General features: G+C 35.6%; 3 protein-coding genes across 3 annotated transcripts in view; 1 reads left to right on the top strand and 2 right to left on the bottom strand.

The window, feature by feature from the left end:
• Positions 1-5,356, top strand: part of LOC129798109 (guanine nucleotide exchange factor subunit Rich) — a 45,161-nt gene extending 39,805 nt beyond the window's left edge. The window contains exons 15-18 of the mRNA XM_055841088.1: positions 14-632; positions 992-1,570; positions 4,578-4,752; positions 4,822-5,356. Coding sequence (XP_055697063.1) covers positions 14-632; positions 992-1,570; positions 4,578-4,752; positions 4,822-5,028 — 1,580 coding nt within the window. The 3' untranslated portion in view covers positions 5,029-5,356. The remainder of the gene's footprint in view (positions 1-13; positions 633-991; positions 1,571-4,577; positions 4,753-4,821) is intronic.
• A 1,524-nt stretch (positions 5,357-6,880) lies between these two features.
• LOC129799518 (uncharacterized protein K02A2.6-like) lies at positions 6,881-10,168 on the bottom strand. The gene is made up of 4 exons (XM_055843469.1): positions 9,764-10,168; positions 9,579-9,704; positions 9,267-9,458; positions 6,881-9,199 (listed from the first exon to the last, which is right to left on the bottom strand). Exons 1-4 carry the CDS (start codon positions 10,166-10,168, stop codon positions 6,881-6,883), a joined length of 3,042 nt encoding a protein of 1,013 aa, XP_055699444.1.
• Positions 10,169-14,976: 4,808 nt separating this feature from the next.
• LOC129798105 (charged multivesicular body protein 2b-B) lies at positions 14,977-19,959 on the bottom strand (the record flags this gene model as incomplete). Its single annotated transcript, XM_055841081.1, has 2 exons — positions 14,977-15,547; positions 19,557-19,959. Coding segments are annotated over 2 exons (615 nt in total), but the record flags the coding sequence as incomplete, so codon positions are not given.
• Positions 19,960-19,970: the final 11 nt, after the last annotated feature.

The raw sequence follows: 19,970 nt of genomic DNA, 5'->3' as shown, positions 1-19,970 counted from the left end.
AAATTGTCAATAGATCCCAATGATGTGGAATCTCCTCGAACTTCTTTTGTGATGGGCCAAAAACTTGGTTTAAGCTCACCAACAACCCCAGTTAGTCCAAATGCTGAAGATCTTAGTCTCATAATGGGCTCAATGGCACGTGGTCGAAGTTTTTCCACCACAATGAATCCCAAACAGCAGCCAGGAGAGCCGAGTTTGAATACATCGCCAAATAGTACAAAGGAGAAGACACCACCGTCTTCGGTGACGGTTCAAAAGAGGAAGAAGAGTGTGCCGCATACGCAAAAGGAAAAGGATTCTTCCACAGCTGAAGACTTCTTCATCGATGTGATTCTGCAGAGGCATGCCAGGAGACTGCTGCAGGAGAGGAAATTGGAAGAATTGGGTTACATGAGTGCTGCATTGGATTTCCATTTGGTTGGGTGGTTGTCGCGTGAGAAGGATCGAGCAGCGAGAATTGAGGACTTTGTGGCTGCTCTTAAGCAATTGCATGAAGATTTAGAGTGGCCTAAGCCGAGCTTGGAGCTAAAACTCAATCCTAATGCCGATAGATCCAATCAGACTCAAGAGAGTCCTAGTTATTCTCTTCAGTCACTTAAAATTGAAACGAATATGGGTGCTAGTGATTCAGGGTAAGTTCACTATCTATTACAAGTTTAGTATCTGCACTGTGAGAGAAATCCGAAAAAGTTAAAATAACATTCCGGAAATGTTGATTTTACTTTGCCGTACTGATCCGAAATTGGTGTAAATATTACCCTTTTTAGGTTTATTAGGGGTTAAAGTTGCCCTATTCCATGTTAATTTTACCCTTAAAAAGGTGTAAAATTAACATTAAAAAATTTTGATATATTTTTACACCTAAAAAGTGTTAAAGTTAAGAGAAAAAAATGTTAATCGCACCCCCTTTTTTTCTCAGTGTGGTATATATTTCGGCTTTTTTTACGATCAATTCATTCTCATTCTCGACAATTACCCTCGTGTTTCTTAGGTATACAAGTCTTCCTGGCCAACAGACATCACTCGAAATGCCTGTGTCCTTTGACGATGGACCTCTTAAGGTCCATCGTCGGGACAGCAGTTCAAAGTTGCTCTTGAAGACTGCGACAGCGAGCACTGAGGTAAAACCTCATGTCAGCAACAATAACAATGTTGATGGGCGAAAGCCCAAATTGCCCAGCATCTCAGAGGCTGAGGCAAAACTTGTGCCAATGATGGAGAATATGAGTGTGACGTCGGAACAGGTGTCGTTCTGGGGCGATGAGAATTCCAATGCATTCACCCCAGATATAGAACATCAAGCCTTTGCAAGTCCTACGCTGCCGAGTGTTGAGGAGGAACCAAAGGCAAAGAGTGTACCTCATAAGTTAGAGGTGAAAATGCGATATTTGCTCCAGATATTCACAGAAGCGGGATGTCTGGAGTTTTCTCTGCTCCTCTCCATCCTTCTACTCGATGCAGCTTCTATTTGTCGCATTACAAATGCAGCAGTTCGTACGGGTTCCCTTCAGCTCTGCCGGCAACTTCGCAACGGACTGAAGGATATCATGAGATGGAGTTTCCAGGAATGGTGAGTTTATAAAAATTATAATTTTTGCATACATCCAATAAGTATTCCCAATTTTCTTATGATAATATTGTCGATAAAGGTACTTTGCTAACTCTTCAGAAGGGAAACTTAAGCAAGGACATTTAAATTCGGGATTCACAGAAAACTGTGAATATTTAATAATTAAAAAAATCAGTAAATAGTAAATAATCAAATTTGGTCAGTTAAAGATAAAATATAGTTAGTAAAATATTAAATATGGTCAGTAAAAAACTTTTAAAAAAATCGATAAAAAATTAAATTTGGTCAGTAAAAAGTCAAATTTGGTCAGTAAAAAATAAAATTTGGTCAGTAGAAAATCAAATTCGGTCGGAGAAAAGTCAAATTTGGTCGGTAAAAAACCAAATTTGGTCAGTAAAAAATCAAATTTGGTCAGTGAAAAATCAAAATTGAGCAGTAAAAAATGAAATTTGAACGGTAAAATATAAAAAACAGTCAGTAAAAAATCAAATTTTCTGTGCTTCGGGAATTTATCTGTATCGCCTGTTGAGGCAAAGGGAAATTTTCTGTGTTTTGGGAAGATATCAGTAGCACCTGTTTAATTTTTGTACAAAATTTAAGAAAGACAAAATATGAGATACAAAATGGTAAAATACGAAATGTAGGGGAAAGTGACCATGCTTGATACGATCCAAGCTTCATAATAACTATTTTTTACCTATGTTAATCAATAGTTATGACTCATCGCAATATATTTCAATAGCTGGTGCTAAGCCTTACATTTCCTAAAAAAAATTAGGATCCTAGCTCTTTTTTCCTAGTTTCAGGAAGCAAAAATCAAAAATAGGCCCAAAACTGTAATTTCGATACATGATATTTTATAAGTATTTCTTAATTAATGTCGCTGTTCACGAAAACTACTATCAGGCACATAGAGGGATCATCAGTACTAATATTTATGTAAAAATATTTGTACTTGGTGGACATTGTTTTTGTGGGTGGTAACAAATTCATAAATTCTACTTGTGTCCATCCTATATTTTAAGAAGGGTCCATGAATGATAATTTTAATGTGGCAACTATATCATTAGATGTGATTCTTTCATAATTACACATATTGCAATCCGCCAATTTTACCGACAATTGACATAATCTTCAACCCTGTTGCCTGAATTTTAAGGTTGCAGAATGACATTTTCATGGACTCAAAGTGAAAAAATGGTTTTCGCTAGCGCCCTAATGTCATGAAAACATGGCTTAGAAAAATTACATAAAAGTGATTTTAAAACTAATAACCAGTCGTACAAACGATTTAAGCAGATAGATTAGAGTTCCGTCTAAATATTGATGTGCAATTTTTTGTATCCGGTGAATTTTTTGCAGTGAAAATGGGCCTCCAAATTGTCGAATCAATTATTATTATACAGGAAGACCCCGGACCCAACTTGTATAAAAATCGCCACTGAATTTCCATTTTCTTCTTGAGGAAAATCTAAGGATTTCCAGGAACTATTTGAGGTTGGATTATGAACCTAATAAGTGAGACATTTTTTTGTCATAGTGGAAGAATCGCTTCGGTTTGTGTGTTAATCAGAAAATAATCACAAACCTTCGACATTATTTTGCAGTATCAAGCATGGTCACTTTCCCCTACTAAAATACGAAATTTCCGCAATACGAAATGTGCAATACTTTTTATCCGGATATGCAAAGTTTTAACTTTTATTGATTTCCTTTTAGTTTTTTATTGACTAAATTATTATTCACTGATCATATTTAATTTTCCACTGATTAAATTTCACATTTTACTGATTTAAAAAAAATTTACTGACCAAATTTGACTTTTTACCGACCAAATTTGACTTTCCTCCGACCGAATTTGATTTTTTACTGATTAAATTTTTATTTTATACTGACCAAATTTTATTTATTACTGACCAAATTTTATTTATTTCTGACCAAATTTGATTTTTTACTGATTTTTTTTAAAGTTTTTTCCTGACCATATTAAATTTTTTACTGACCATATTTTATTTTTTACTGACCAATTTGAATTTTTTACTGCCCAAAAAGATTTTGCCCTTTTTAATTTCCGACTAGATAAAACCGTATTCGCGTTCACGGACGACTTTCTTCCACTTCCTCTTGAAATCTGGCAAGATTTCAGCTGTCTGACCTTTCTTCCTTAGATTTATCTTCAAAATTCCCCAGTATTTCTTGTTCTTCCGGAGTGCAGGATGGATTGAATATCTTTCCCACAGCATTGGAATCCTTTGAGGAGATGATCTTTGAGTTTTCGCGACCTTGTTTTAGCTCTTTGACGCTGTTTGTCAGTCTAATAGGGAGCAGCGTGAGCTTTTTGGGTTATCAAACTATTCCTCCTCATGATTTTATGACCCGTGCTCCAAGGTATTCCCATCTTTTTGCCAACATTTTACATGGAAAAATTAAGTTGCTTCTCGAAAAGCTCTAGCACTTACCTTTCCATCCTCTTGTCCTGAATTCCAGGCTTTCAGCTATCTCCTGGCTTCTGAGCAATAGTGTTGAGTTCCTTAAACCGAATTATAATCTTCCGGACAAAAAAAATATGTTCGTAAAATTTTTGCCAGACGAACAAAAATTTACGAACAAATACGAACAAATTACAAAATTTTACAAACAGTTTTTGTGTGTTTACGAACATTTACGAACAAATGTTTGTAAAAGTACAAAAAATGTTCATCAAATGATAATTTTACGAACAATGTTTGTGAAAAAAGTACAAAATTTTACGAACTTGTTTGTGGGTTATATGATTCACGAGCATTTCGTAAGTCTTCAGTAGGAATTCACAAACATTTACGAACAATTTTACAAAATATTTTTTCTGTGAAGACCGAAATACAACTGGTATATTATTTTTTTCAAAAATCCCTCCTTTTATCTAAAGTCGTATTAGGTTATCCACATTTAATTAAATTTTTAATGCCATAACGTTAATATTATTCGTTTTAAATAATTCTCTATCAATTACTGTTGTAATTTACAGTTTGGGATATAGATCTTTTGCCATCACACTTCAACCGCAAATCTATCAATTGGACAAATTTGTTCTGCAAAAGGAATCAATTCCACCATTGCAATTTGTCTCCTACAATCCCGCACAAAACTACCAAATGACCCCAATTCCCAATTCAGATAAAGTCGACTCAGCAACAAAGAATGTGAGTAGTTTAAGGTTAGCAGGTTAAGCATTTTATTTAGAGTCTCTAATTTCCTGCAAATTTCTGTAGACTCAATCGTCAATTAAAGTGGATCATCAGGCATTCGATCAGATGCTGGTGAAGAGCAACAGTGTAGTGGATAGGAGCACAGCACCGAAGACTGAGTCAATTAGTAGCGATCGTGAGGAATCCACTCAAACCAATCCAGCCAATTCTTCTGTGTTATCTTTCAACGATTTGCCAAAGCCTGAGAGTACTGGTTGTGTCCTAATGTAAATATGCAGGAAACTAATTGCTGTGCAGAAATTCTTAAGGACGTTCCAGGGAGATTTATGGGATAGAGAGAATTTAAAAAAAAAGTATACACAAATAATCCCTTTTGTTGAACAATTTTTGTGCTTACAATTTCTCTTTTGCATCGTTTGGAGGATTAAATTGAACAAATTGTGCAATACACCGAAAAAAGTTTATATTTGATTGGGAAAATCTTAAAAATTTTCTGATCCTTTTTTCTCGCGGGGTAAAAGAGAAATTGTAAGATGACTCATATTTATTGTGCAAGCAATATTTTTGTTAATTGAATACAACTCCCAGTTAATTTTTAGTTTCTCTTCTCAGGTAATTTAAGTTGAAGGAAAAAAACCTCAAATAACAAAAAAAAGGTAAGGAAATGTGAATGTGTTTAATGAGAAATGCCATATCAATTAGACTCAAAACAGATTCTATTTTGCATATTTTGGATTTGAAAAAACGTTTTTCGAAAAGACTGAAAATAAATGATTTTCAGTTGAAATTAATCAAAGAATTCGTAATTACGATTAAGAGTAATGCTCAACGCACGATAACTTTTGTTTAGTAAACATGTTTTTGACATTTAAATGAGAGTGAGTGAGATCTAGATCTAGTCATCTCGCTCATTCACATGGCAAATTTTGAAAACATGTTTACAAACAAAAGTTATTGTGCGCTGGTCATAAAGTTCCTTAAATAGAATTGGGAAAACCTTTTATTATGCATAATTTTTTTTTAAACAGGCTCCGCCCATGATAAAATAGGTCACGCATTTCTTCTGGAGATTCAAGAAACCAAAAATGTTCAAAATCGAACAATAAACTGTTGAAGGAGTTTCAAAAGCTCCGCCCATTATAAAAGTATTCACGCCTCTACAAAACGTGTTATAAAAGGCTATTAAAATTCAGTGATTTTAATTTAATGTTTTCCACAGAATTTCGCTGCATTCAGCGCATTCAACAATGTTATAGAATGATGGATAAAAAAATTAGGTCTTGGGTGAGAAAGTACTTACAAGTGGGCGTACTCTTTAATCGTGATCATAAGATCATGGGAAAATAATTAATGTAGAAATATAAAGTTTGGGGTGGTATATCTCAGCTTCTGTTGAAGGTAATTGAATGAGTGTGGTATTGTTGGAAGGAAAGCTTACTTTATTAGCTTTTAGAATCTAACATCCCGCTCATCTCAAACCATTTATGTCAATAATGACATTTTTTACAACACCAATTTTGGACAAAATATTACAATTTCATGATTTTTTGATCAACAATGCCTATCTTAAGCTCAGGAATTAATTGGATTTTTACAAAAATATCTCAAGATTTTGTCATCCTTAGTCCAAATCCTTAACAGCTGAATGTTGAAACGAAGAATAACTTCAGTTGAACCTCAGATTAGCGTTAATCTAGAGTTAAAATTAAGCTAGGTTTAAATATTTTTTCGTATGCAGAAACGTGGAATAGTGCTTTGGCGTAAGCTGTTTTTGACATACGGCAACCCCATATTTTGGCTTTTCTGGCATGCCAGAAAATGTCACTTCGTCAATGTTTTTGTTCGATTTAGCAAGATTCCACGGCTTTTTCTCGTTATTTGGCAATTTTGAAACACCAGACTTGCTAAAAATTCTCTAAAATAAAATAGGAATCAATATTGTTGTTAAATATTCCACCTGTGAAATGTATGAAATCTTAATCTTATCCTTGGCGCCGATTGAAAGAGATATCTAGAGAATTCTTGTGTCTTTATTATTTCTGAATCACTTGACAAAAGCACACACACGAAGTTGGTCACATGTGTCTGACCGTGTGAAGTTGTATATGAAAGCTTCTAAATCTTACAGTTTAAATGTAACAAATCCCCTTCCCCCTTCAATCTTGTAAGTATGATAATCCTTCAGATAACTTGGTGGTCGTCGTTCACGAACAGGTCTTTCGACACTTCTTGGTGAAACCGGATCCATCTGCATCTGACTGTTTTCTGACGTTAATGGAGCTGGTGTATCATCCGATATCAATATTTCTTGATTTTCTGTCTCGATGTCTTCCTCAGAAAAGTTTTCGGATGGAACCGGAATAACAATTTCTTCCTGTGGATTTTCTTGAATCACATTCGGCTGCGCTGAAGTACCTAATGTCCTTGAAATCAGCTGATTAATGTGCCGACGCCATAGTACTCCTGATTCCAATTGAACTTGATATGAAACTGGTCCAGTCTTTTCAACAATGGTGGCCGCAATCCATTTTGGACCAGATCCATAATTTCTGGCAAAAACGTGATCTCCAACAGCGAATTGTCTTGCTTGTCCATCTACTTTCCTTCCCTCCTCCAATTCGTCTGGAAGTACCTTGCTGAGCAATGTTTTCAAACGCCTTCCCATCAAAAGTTCTGCTGGACTTTTTCCCGTCGTTGCATGTGGGGTTGTGTGTTGATTCATCAGAAGCTCACGAACTCGACTCTCGATATCTCCATCCAATTTCTTTAACTTGTCTTTCACTGACTGAACCATTCGTTCTGCAAGTCCATTCGACGATGGATGGTAGGGCGCTACTGTGAAATGTTTAATTCCATGACTACACCAAAACTCCTTCATTTCCTCAGACACAAAAGCTCGTCCGTTGTCACTGCATACTTCAGCAGGAATTCCATGCGTTGCGAATAAATCTCGGAAAACCTTGATCACTTCAACTGATGACTGTGCCCGTACCACACGCACTTCCAACCATTTCGACATATCATCCACTACAACCAGAAAATTTTTATCCATAAACGGACCCGCGAAATCTACATGCAGCTTGTGCCAGGGTCTCTTGCTTTCCTTGTTGTCACAAAGTGGTGCTTTTGGCGGGTCATTCCTTAAAACTTGACATGTTTCGCACTGTCTAACTGTGTCCTCGATATCCTTATCCATTTTTGGCCACCAAAAATATGCTCTCGCCGACATCTTCATAGCCACAATGCCATTATGGGCTTGATGAAGTGTCTCCAATAATGATTTTCTAGCTCTCTCAGGGATAATAACACGGACTCCCCAAAGCAAAATGTCCTTTTCAATTGAAATCTCAGATCTTTTGTCAAAATAAGTTTTCAGCTCTATATCTGAGCAATGTTCAGGAAATCCATCCAGTACCCATCTTTTTACTCTGCTCAACGTTGAGTCCTTCAACCAAGCCTGCAATTCAGTTTTGTTTTTTGGAGTGGGTGCTCTCCTAATAGCAGTCACATGATCCTCCAGGGAATGTACACCATCCCCGGAAATGGAAAAACCCACAAATTGAACCTTGGGTGCCCCAAAAACGCATTTGTCCCTTTTTATAGTGAGGTTAGCACCCTTCAGCCTTCCAAGAACTTCAGCCAAACGATCATAATGCTCCTTGGGTGTATCACTCACAATGAGAATGTCATCCAAGTACACTTGCACACCGGGAATTCCCTGCAGTAGCGAATCCATGAATTTCTGAAACAATCCCGGAGCTGCTGAGATTCCGAATTGAAGCCTTTTGACTCTGTATAGACCTTGGTGAGTATTGATTGTGAGCAGATGAGCAGTTTCCTCGCTCACGGGCAGCTGCTGGTATGCCTGAGTTAAATCTAACTTTGAGAAAATCTTCCCTTTGCAATTGGCCAATAGCTCCCTGACAGTAGGTAAAGGATAATCGTTCGTCCGGGAGGCCTCATTGACAGTTGAACGATAATCTCCACAAATGCGAATTTCTCCGTTCTTTTTCCGAGCAATACAAATAGGTGTTGCCCACTCCGAGAAATTCACGGGCTCCAAGATTTCCTGTTCCACCAACCTGTCCAATTCCTGACCTACTTCTTCTTTAATTGCAAAAGGTACAGCCCGACTTTTGAAAAAACGTGGCTGTGCGTCCTCTTTTAATTCAATCTTAACTTCTCCCCTAACAGACTTGCCCAACTTATTCTCAAAAACACACTTGTAACGATCACATACCTCTTTAATAGTCTTCGAGTCCACTGCTTCTTCTACTGCGGCTATCCGAATTTCGATTCCCAGAGGTTTAAACCAATTGCGTCCCAATAGAGGTGATCCACCCTTTTCTGTGATCAGTAAAGGCAAAATTGCTTTTTTCTTGCCAAGAGTTACTTCCACATTCACCTCTCCAAGAATGACTACACCCTGACTAAGCCATGTCTTGAGATGAATTGATGATTTTTTTTAACTCCGTACCAGGATTCGCAATTTTCTTCCAAATTTGTACTGGCATCACTGACACAGTCGCTCCAGAATCCACCTCCATTCCGGTCGTCACACCATTGATCTGCACATCGACGCACTCTTCCGGACAGATTTGCCCCAAAACATTTACGCCTCCTACTCTTCCAGACAGATGTTTCACCTTCTCTTCATCGCTATCTGACGCATCAGTAGTAGCATGAATGTTTTTTCCTTCCTTCATTGCAACACATTTGGATCTAATATGTCCCTTTTTCTTGCAAAAATGGCATTTCCTGTCCTTAGCCCAACACCTCTCTGGGTCATGAGGGTTTCCACAGCGAAAGCATAACCTCACTTTGTCTACAGTGGCTTCCCCTGCCACACAACTCTTGTGAACTTCAGACACTATTGCCTTTGTCATCTCCTTAGCTCCAGCATCCGCTGATTCTGAAGCCAATGCAATTTCCATTGCCTCATCGAACTTCAAAGCCGGATGCTCAAGCAATTTTTTCTCAAAGACACATCTAGCACACCACAAACCATCCGATCAGTAATCATATCTTCCACGTCGTGAAATTTGCAATAACGAGCAAGGACATGGAGGGCCATAACAAATTGTTTGATGGTCTCCCCTTCTCTCTGCTCCCTCTGGAAGAAGTGAAATCTCTCTCTACGCATGTTTCTCTGAGCGTCCATATGCGTAGAAATCTTAGATACAATTTGTGTGTACGAATGACTTCTCACAGCGCCTCCAGTTAAGGCCTGAGCCAACTCAAGAATATCCTGTCCTGCAACAGCAAACAGATGCGCTCTCTTTTCACCTTCATCGGTGATTCCTCGAGTTTCAAACCAGAACTCCAAGCGCTCCTTGTAAATTTCCCAGGACATGTCTTTCTTAAATTCACTGCAAACGGGATTTCCTCTGTATTCTTGAGCAGTAGCCATCTTCTTTGTGTTCACCTCGATCGCCAGTTGTTAAATATTCCACCTGTGAAATGTATGAAATCTTAATCTTATCCTTGGCGCCGATTGAAAGAGATATCTAGAGAATTCTTGTGTCTTTATTATTTCTGAATCACTTGACAAAAGCACACACACGAAGTTGGTCACATGTGTCTGACCGTGTGAAGTTGTATATGAAAGCTTCTAAATTTTACAGTTTAAATGTAACAATTGTGGATGTAAAAGAATGTGCATGTTTTCTGGGTGCAAAGAAACGCGACTCCCGCGACTCCTACTTCAGTGGCGACTCATTAAAGTTGCATATGGTGGATGTTTCTTTTTATTTCAGACAAAATTGGCTTTTTAAGAAGCTGTAAATAGAGTGAAAGTCTTATTTCTTTTCATTAAATCCACTAAAGTGCAGATTATATCAATTTGGTATCATTTAACAGTATTTTCGGGAAGAATTTACCGATAGATTTGGACAGGTTTATTCCATCTTTAAGCCAAAAATTATACCTCCGAAATCGGGGGTCTAATTTTTGGCTTAAACGTTAATCCACTGTTTAAATTTATTCTATTTCTCGTTCAAACATTAGAAAACGGATGCCCATTTATTAAGTTCCGTACACTAGAACCGGAGGAATAATTGATAATATGAGACAAAACAGCAAAAACAAAAAAATAAATTTATTAAAGAAAATTGTGACGTATAAGAGAAAAACCAAGAACAGATTCTTCATCAGAGGACTCGACTCTACCAAATGTATCAAGTGAGATCCGTGTGCCAAAAAAAAGTTGTCAATTTGTTGCATAGTGTAATCATCCGGACGGTGGAACGGCTCACTTTCCGATCAATTTCACGATCTCAGGGTAACTCGCATTTGGATTCTTGTAATGAGTTTCAGCTATCTGTTTCGACTGCTTTCCGTCTTTTTGCAATTACGTAAACAAAATTCAATATTTTTCAACAAGTTTTACACCAAAAGAAAGCTGATTATTCTCTTGGACTGACAACGAAAAAAAATCAAAATCCAAAGTCCATTGCGTGTAACTTCGTGTCAAGCAATAATTGGAAATGATTTCGTTCATCTTTAGACCCATCTATAAAACCTCTAATAGTCTTATACGGGCTTCAGACCTAAGGCTTAGCCATATGGATTAACTGCTCTATTTTTTTTTATCACTCACGATTTTTTGGAAAAATCTACCTGAGAATTGGATTATTAAAGATAAATGACCTATTAGGCTATCAAAAAGGAATCAAATTGCTTGCTAAGATTTTGAAGCTTTCGTTAACTGTTCTAAGCCTCTAGTCTGAAGACCGCTTAAGGGTAATACAGGTTTCAGACTTAAGGTTTATCCATCTGGTTTAACTGATGTAATTTCTCAATGAATAAGATTTTGCTGAAATTTTTGACTTCTGATTGCAAAATTAAAAGCGATTAGTCTGGCAGAACTTGCTTAATGGCCCAAATAGACTTACCCTGGTTCTCGAGAATATTTAGTCTAAAATTTGGCAATAAAGGATTAAGTAATGGCCTCTGTGTCGTGCCTAAGCCAAGATCTGCAGGATTTGTGCGAAGTGTGAACTTCTCGGCCCCCCTCATTATTAACAATTTAGCTCTGAGGATTCCTGTGCTGAGCATGGAGGGTGTAAGGTCTTGGCTCTTGGCACCGTGCTGCTGGCCCTGAAGAAGTCAGCGGACTCTTGAAATCGATGTACGCGTAGTATGTGTGTGTATTTTTCTTGTGCATAAAACAAGTGATTTGAACTTTGCCAGTCCATACCATTTAAGTTTTAATTGTTAAATAACTCAGTTTAACCGGCATGCCAAACAGCCTCAATGGCTAGATTCTCGTACTCTCTCTCTGTGAGCATACCCATCTTCCCACATAAGTAGCCTGCGTGCATATCATATGCATGGTCACTAAACATACAACTAATGAAAGGATTTTCCATCGTTATCATCCTGGAGGTTGGAACCGACGCTAAGACGGCGATAGCCGCATGGGAGTGGGGAAAAAACAGAGATGAAAATCAATCAATCAATCAATCAATTTATGCAAAGCATTTTTAATAGATGGCTTTAATGTGCTGGACTGTGGACACACTTAGGATGTAAGCCGAGAGAGGGTTTAGCGTAATTATAATCAAAACGATGATTAGATTAAATTCACATCAGCTTACCACTAAGTAGGGTAAAAGCTCATAATTTCGGACAGTCTGCTTATAAGCATCGATGGTCCAAGTTTGAAGTGCGATATTTTCAATACTAATTGATTTTTTTGTTACTCTCTTTTCAGAAGGGTTGTTTAGAAACTTGGCAAGCTATTTATTGTCTTTTTTTTTTTTACTAAAATCAGTGACAGCGAATACTTACTTACTGAAGTACCACTTTCATGTCGAAACTCGTTTTCGTACCAGCCTCTCTATTGTTTTTAGGCGGTTCACTCTTTTGCCAATATGCACCATTGACATTACTATTCATTCATTCACTGGACGAATTCGAAGCCGATATGGCATGAGAAATCTTTTTTCTGCTGCCGCTCAGCTCCGAACCCACGACCTCGCAGTCACAGAGCCACTGCTCTATCCACTGACTCACTCGAGGCCCAAGATGCCTGGAAACTTTCCATATCATTCATTAAAGTGAGTTGACTTCGGTACTCCAAGTACTCGCGGATTCGCTCATTCCCTGGCCTTTCCGGGAGCCTTTCAAGGCATTTCCCGCTACATCTCGTTCGTAGAGATGATGCTCCCTTGTTTCTCCAGGCATTTGTCCAACATAGTCATCACAAAAGCTAAAACTTCACGAAATTTCGTAAGAACAACACCTGTCCAAAATAAGGAGTATCATCTCACTGGTGAATGTCTTAAAAAATTTCCCATTTTTCACACGAAAAACGTAATTCACAAGGCAAATCTCACTTCAGGTCAAATGTACAATCCGCCATTAATGTGAATCAACACAATATTCAATGAATATTTAATAATACCACTGAAAAGCAGCGAGGAAAAATTGTTAGTTACTTCACCACAGCTAAATAAGATTGAAGTAAACACAAAGTTCTGTCATATTTCTCGTAAGCAATTGCTCACACTGAATTTTCAACAAAGCAATTTTAACTCAAATCATATTCAAAATTTAACGTATTTAGTGTTAAAATCTTCCAAAAAGAACAAATATTTAGATAGAATTCATTATTCATCAAATATTGGAATAAAAATCCATAATTTTAATCAATTTATTTTTAGTGTCCAATGTTATCCTCAAAGTGTCCAAAATAAGAAACTGAACAAAATTATGAGCCTTTCCTCTAAGTCGTTTCTCGGCTGAAGCCAAGAAACGGCTTAGTTAGAATCTGTGGAAATACAGTAGAGTCTCGCTATAAGCCATCGCTCTATAGTCCACAATTTATCGATCGTTGATTTCAAAACACTGATTTTAAGTTAGGTTATGTTTTAGAGTACGCGACATGCAATGTTGTCATAATTATTTTAATATTTTTGGCAAACTTTATTAAGTAGTTGTGATAATTGTGAAATTGTGATCCACAATGAAGAGAGCAAGGACAAGTACCACAATCGCAAGAAAGTGGAAGCCGTCGAGCAATTTCAATACTGAAAGTCGTTGATAATTTTAAAAAATTACATGGACTATAGTGCGACCCAAGTGTCAAATTTGAAACCAAATATGGACTATAGCGAGACTCTACTGTATAGGAAACCTGATATTTTGATTTTAATTACATTGACAGTTTGTGACGAGTCTTGTTGTCCTTACCTCCTGAAAGGGGCGTGACTTAAATTTATGCATGGGCGCAACATACTAAGTTTTGAAATCCTATCTTTTTGCAATAAAGCGAATTACAGTCTTTAAAACCTTTTTAAGTTATTTAAAGTATTTTGCAATAACAACCTAATAATTATTCTGACTTTACGTTGAACGTAATATTAAATCTTCATTTGTTTCTAATCTTTCTTTGATGTGAATTTAAAGACATTCAGTCACAAAATTATTCTTCTAAGTTATGTAATTTTTCTTTTATCTTCTTCCAGCTTTTGATTTGACTTTTCTCAAGCCATTGTTTTCCAATATGAATCGTCTGAATCGTTGACATAAGTTATTTATTAAAGTTTGCTCTCATCTTCGTAATAACAAATATCATACTGTTACGAAAATTGTCTAAATTCAATTGTTTAACATTTGATTAAGAAAGGAACCGCATTCAAGTTCAGATTTTGAAGTCACAGATTGATTTTTTATGCTACCATTATGGACCTTGATTTAAATTTTTAGCGGGGTATTTCCTCAAGATTTTGGCATTTCTCGTTTGAATTAAATCAGAATTTTCTTACCTTTTAGAATCTGCCAATCTCCAGACTATGTAAAGTTTTTCTATGATAAAAAATGTGCTAAAAACATTCTGATTTTTGATGCAAATATTTGTTTATTTTGTTATTGAATGATTTTCAGTGAAACAGTTTCCGTCCTTTTGCAAGAGAAAGAAAATGAGCAGAATGCAAACCAATGTTGTACCATAAAAAAACATTGCAATGTGGTTGAGTTTAATGTTAATTGCCTCTCCCGAATTTATGTTGAGATTCAGTTGAGCAATTTCTCAAGACATTCTCCTTCAAATTAGTGACAAGTTTCACTGGTAGATATTTACGAAAAAAAAAAACAGAAAGTTGATGAACGAGTTGAAAATGAAAAAAAAACATTTGTTACAATTATCTATTGGTTAGTGTTGACTAGAAGTAGGATAACAATAGTAGAAAAAAAATTAGTTAATAAGACAGAGAATTTGTAGAGTTTAGATACTTATATTATTTAAAAAATTAATTACAAAGTACATCATTTTTTTTTGGGTAATTGAATAATTTATAGGAAAAATTTCTAAATAGAAGAAAAACAATTCGTAAATTAATAATTAAATTTTAATGACTAAAAAGAACCTTAATCTTTGTTGTCTAATGTACATAACAAATCTCAAACGAAATTCTACCTTTATCCAATCTAAATACAAAAAAAGAAATTGACTCACAGTGAATATTTTTCTTTGATTCCAAAAGGCATAAAATCCTTTGCACAGCAATGAAAAAAAAATTATTTACACGGAGGACTTCTGAAGGCCCGCGTGGAATGCAAATTGGTACGGACGCTTAAGATGATCGCAGTTTGGCCAATTGTGCTTCAATGTCCTTTTCAGTCGTTGCCCTTGAGGATTCTCCAATTGTTCCTGAGACTGCTGAAGGAGCCTCAGCCATTTTACCAGACATTTCAATGCCAATCTCATCCAAAACTTTGTTGACAATCTGATCAGATTCTTCCTCATCTCCTGACTCAGCCAGAATATCGTCCATTGTGTCGTTGACTGAAAAAACGAAAAGGATTCCATTCAGCGGGTAAGGTGAAGTTTCTATTCCTCAAATTATTAGAAGGAAGTGAGCCATCTTTGTAATTCGGCTTTTTCCTTCTATTTTACATTCATTGTTTGTCCTTATGCCTGTAACTCATGCCCATAACTTTCTAGACTAGAATGATCATTTCTTTGCCAATTTTCTTATTTTCTTATACACTGAGAGAAATCCGAAAAATTTAAAATAACATTCCGGAAATGTTAATTTTACCCTGCATTATTGATCCGAAATCGGTGTAAATATTACCCTTTTTAGGTGTATTGGGGGTTAAAGTTACCTTTTTTCATGTTAATTTTACACTTAAGAAGGGGTAAAATTAACATTAAAAAATGTTGATATATTTTTACACCTAAAAACTGTTAAAGTTATGAGGAAAAAAAGTTAATCGCACCCTCTTTTTTCTCAGTGTAGGAGTTTCAAACATAAGCAAAAACTCAATAAATTATTTAACATAATTTTTTTGACCTAAAGAGTCATAAAATTAATTTTTTATGACTTCTAATTTTTGACCCTGTTGTCCTTAAAGAGTTAAAAATGTATTTTATTTCAGTTGGACTTCACCATTTAATATGGGCTTAAAATACTACACAGACACCAGAGAAAAAATAACGAGCAACATTTAGGAACGATTCACGAAGCCCGACTTTAAATTAATGGAGACACTGGAAGATTTAATTTTGGTCTTACCGAGCGAATGGAAAACCGAAATGGAAGAGCATGGAAAAGCTAGAAACATTGGCATGAGGATACTACAAATTGAGTGTGAAATGTTTTGTTCCCCAGCTCAATACTTTGGAATTCAGGATACTGTGCAGAAATTCAAAAAATGTTCGAGAACTCTTCTGTGTTGCTCCCTCTTCCTCAGCAGAGTCTGAAAGGAGTTTCTCATTACTTAAAACGATTGAAACATTTCTACGGACGACTATGACCTCATATCGTCTCAATCATCTTTGTCTGCTCCATACTTATAAAAAAGACCTGGATAAAATTGACTACGTGAGCCTCCTCAATGATTTTATACAACAAAATGAATTTAGAAAGATATTCGGAAATGTTTAAAAAGTACTTAGGGTGGAGTAACCACTTAACGCCACTTTTAGGAAAAAGCGAAATTAATTGTATTATAACTTTTGACCCCTTATTATCAGATAACTCAAATTTGACACAAAGCTACTTAGATATATTGGCTCTAGATTCGTCAAAACAATTGTCCTACAATTTAACGCGGGAGTATCTAAAAACCTGATTTTTATTAACAATGCAAAAATAACCACTTCGTCGCCACTTTTTACCACTTTTCGCCAGTTCTGTAGCCACTTCTCGCCACCCACTTAGAAAAGTTCAAACTCGATTATTTTGAGCAATATTATGCGAAGAATACATTCAGCGTTTCTTTTTCCTCTTTTACCACTTCCCCCTACTGGAAAGTACAATTTACAAAGTAAGCGGTGCCAGTCATCTTTCTTGACTTAGGGTAAATTAAGCTAATTCAAAACCTGCTCCAAATGGAAATTTTTCGCTACTCCAAATGGAAACGTCATTGTTTTCATGATAAATACAGTACTAAATTATTATATTTATATATTTTCTATACCACAGTTTCATTATTCAGTTAATTTTGCTCCAAATAAAGCGAAAATCCATACATAATCACAAAGTTTAATTTGTTAATTTCTCAGAAAAATTAAAAGTGTACTTTTTCACCGTCGAATTTTTTATCGATCGACCATGTTTTCCAATGAAAAACACAATGAAGTGACTGTTGTTTATTCATTTCGTTTAACATTTATGTCATATTTCTGGCTAATTATAGTTAAATTAAGTGCTAATATTTAAAGTTAACGGTATGTGAAGTTTTCAAATGAAATAATTAACTATTTCGTGAACAAAAAAAGGATTTTTCTGAAGTGTCTGCAAATGCTTCAATAGGAAACCCCGGAAATATGATTTTTTTTTATTGTTTTAGATGGGAAAGGAGAAAAGACCAGTAATAAGAACAAATCCTACACTCAAGAGCAACTTAAGAAGGTTTTGGAAGCCTTTCGTAGCTGTTTCACTTCCACTGTTTGTCTCCAATTAGAAACTTTCCCTTGTTTCCATTTGGATTAATATGATTCCCATTGAAGAATTTTACGCTCGCGTATTTGTCTTGTATTTAAGATGTTTTCAAATTATATCTAAAGAATTTTCACTAAACAGTAACATTCTAGAAGAGTCAAGGAGCAAATTTATGTTATGCACTTCAGAAAAAAATATGAACTTAATGTGTTGAATCTTCTGTCAAAGTTAAAGCGTCTGGAAATGGTTTTGAATTACCAATTTGAAGGACATTTACCCTAGACAAAATAATTAAGTATCTCAATTAAATCCAATTTTATTTACAAATATGCGAAAAAATAGCGTTTTCAAAGTAGCACTACCTTCCCCTATCCTTTTTGAATTTCTTTACCTTGATATTGAGCTTAGTTAGAATTGGGGATAAGATACTGATCTTTTGCATTTGTTTTAACTGTAATTATGAAGCTTTAAAGTTACACTTTGCACAATTGAAATATATTTTGCAATTTTCTCCTTTGGGACAGCAATTGTTGTAATTAACTCGTTACCTAAACCAACAATTCCTGTATTTTATAAATAGTCTATTTACATGTTATTACTAGAATTCCTGATATAGTCAAGTGTGCTAAACCGGGCGCTTCGCTATCTGGATCGTTTATGATTAATCCACTTAAAATAATATTTTTATTTTTATTTCCGTAATATAGTCACTACAGTAACATAATATAACTATTCAAGTTTGAGAAAAAGCAAAAATAATATTTTTATCCATTAAATAAGTGAGTGTAATCGACTCATTTCAATCTTGTGCTAGCTGGGTTCTTCACTAAAAATTTTCTAGCAGTGATATTTTCGCTAATGACAGGTTGATTGAAAACATTTATTGTTTTTTCCTTGTGAAAAAAAGTATTTTAAATCCAAAGGTTTAATTAAAAGTGAATTAGCGAAAAGGCGACCCAGTTAGTGCATGCTGACTTATTTCAGTATTATCATTATTTTATAAATTTTCTTTAATATTTTTGATATTTTTTTATATTATGTTTCTGAATGAAACAGTGAATAATTTTACGGATTTAGAAGAAGTAAAAAATAATTTTATTAGTCCAGAAACAAGCGTTTAAGTAGCACTCTTTGGAAAATGATCCAGTTACCCCACCTTACTATATTGATTTTTTGCATTTGTTTTAACTGTAATTTATGAAGCTTTGAAGTTACACTTTGCACAACTGAAATATATTTTGCAATTTCCTCGTTTGGGACAGCAATTGTTGTAACTAACTCGTTACCTAAACCAACAATTCCTGTATTTTATAAATAGTCTATTTCAATGTTATTACAAGAATTCCTGATATAGGGTAAGTGTGCCAAATTTCGGCATAGTTGCATGCAAGTGTCAAAGTCTCAAGTTTGAAATGTTATATTTTAAATACAAATTGTTTTTTTTTTATTCTTTCTTTTGTAAGAGTGTTGCTTGGAACCTTGTTAAGAGTTTACCGTATTTATTTACTTAAAAATCATTCTTAATACATTTTAAAATGAATAAAAATATAGACATAAGCTTTGGTGCCCTATTTCGGCTACCTTCATTCTCATAGTTCTTTTCCCATCGGGAATTCTTTAAATGCCTTTTTCACGTCATCTCGTTTGTCGAATCTACATTTTTTGTTATTCTTTTGTATTGTATACTCTCTAGAGTACGTAAAATCTAAATGTTCATAGAGATTCGAGGAACAAAAAAGGTGGCCGAAATTTAGCACACTTACCCTATGCCATAATAAGGAATTTACGACAATTTATTATTGTTGATCGAAGCAACGATTTGCTTTTTCATTTTCTCTCGAAAATTGTATTTTGTAAAAAATGCTAAAAATCCTTATTTGAAAATTTTTAAAATATTGTACTCACTCATTTCATCCGTCATGTCCATCTTCATGTTAGCCTGCTGGAAAGCCCTCATATCCCCGGCTAATTTTTCCGGTCGCATCACCTTGTTCATCTCTCCCATTGTCTTGGCTGTTGTTGCCATAGCTCCGGACAAGGCAATATTGGCCCCAATGGTCTTGTTCTGGAAGCCTACACTCGTGATCTTGCTGTTAGCAGCGTACGTGCGATTTTTCTGCTTTCGCAGTTGGACCAATTGCTTGGCCAGGAGAGTGCAGGCTTCCTTATTTCCAGCCTGAGCATTCTTCTTGATTTCCGTCTCCAATTTCTTCTCTTCCATTTCCAGCTTCTTCCTTTCCCTCTCAATATCTCTTCCGGCTTTCCTCAAGGCTCTGTCATTTTCCCGCTGTTGCTCTGTGATTATTTTTCAAAGAGTTT

The sequence above is a fragment of the Phlebotomus papatasi genome, chromosome 1, assembly GCF_024763615.1.
Source record: "Phlebotomus papatasi isolate M1 chromosome 1, Ppap_2.1, whole genome shotgun sequence".
NCBI lineage: Eukaryota > Metazoa > Arthropoda > Insecta > Diptera > Psychodidae > Phlebotomus > Phlebotomus papatasi.
This window is presented reverse-complemented; position numbering and strand designations above follow the sequence as displayed.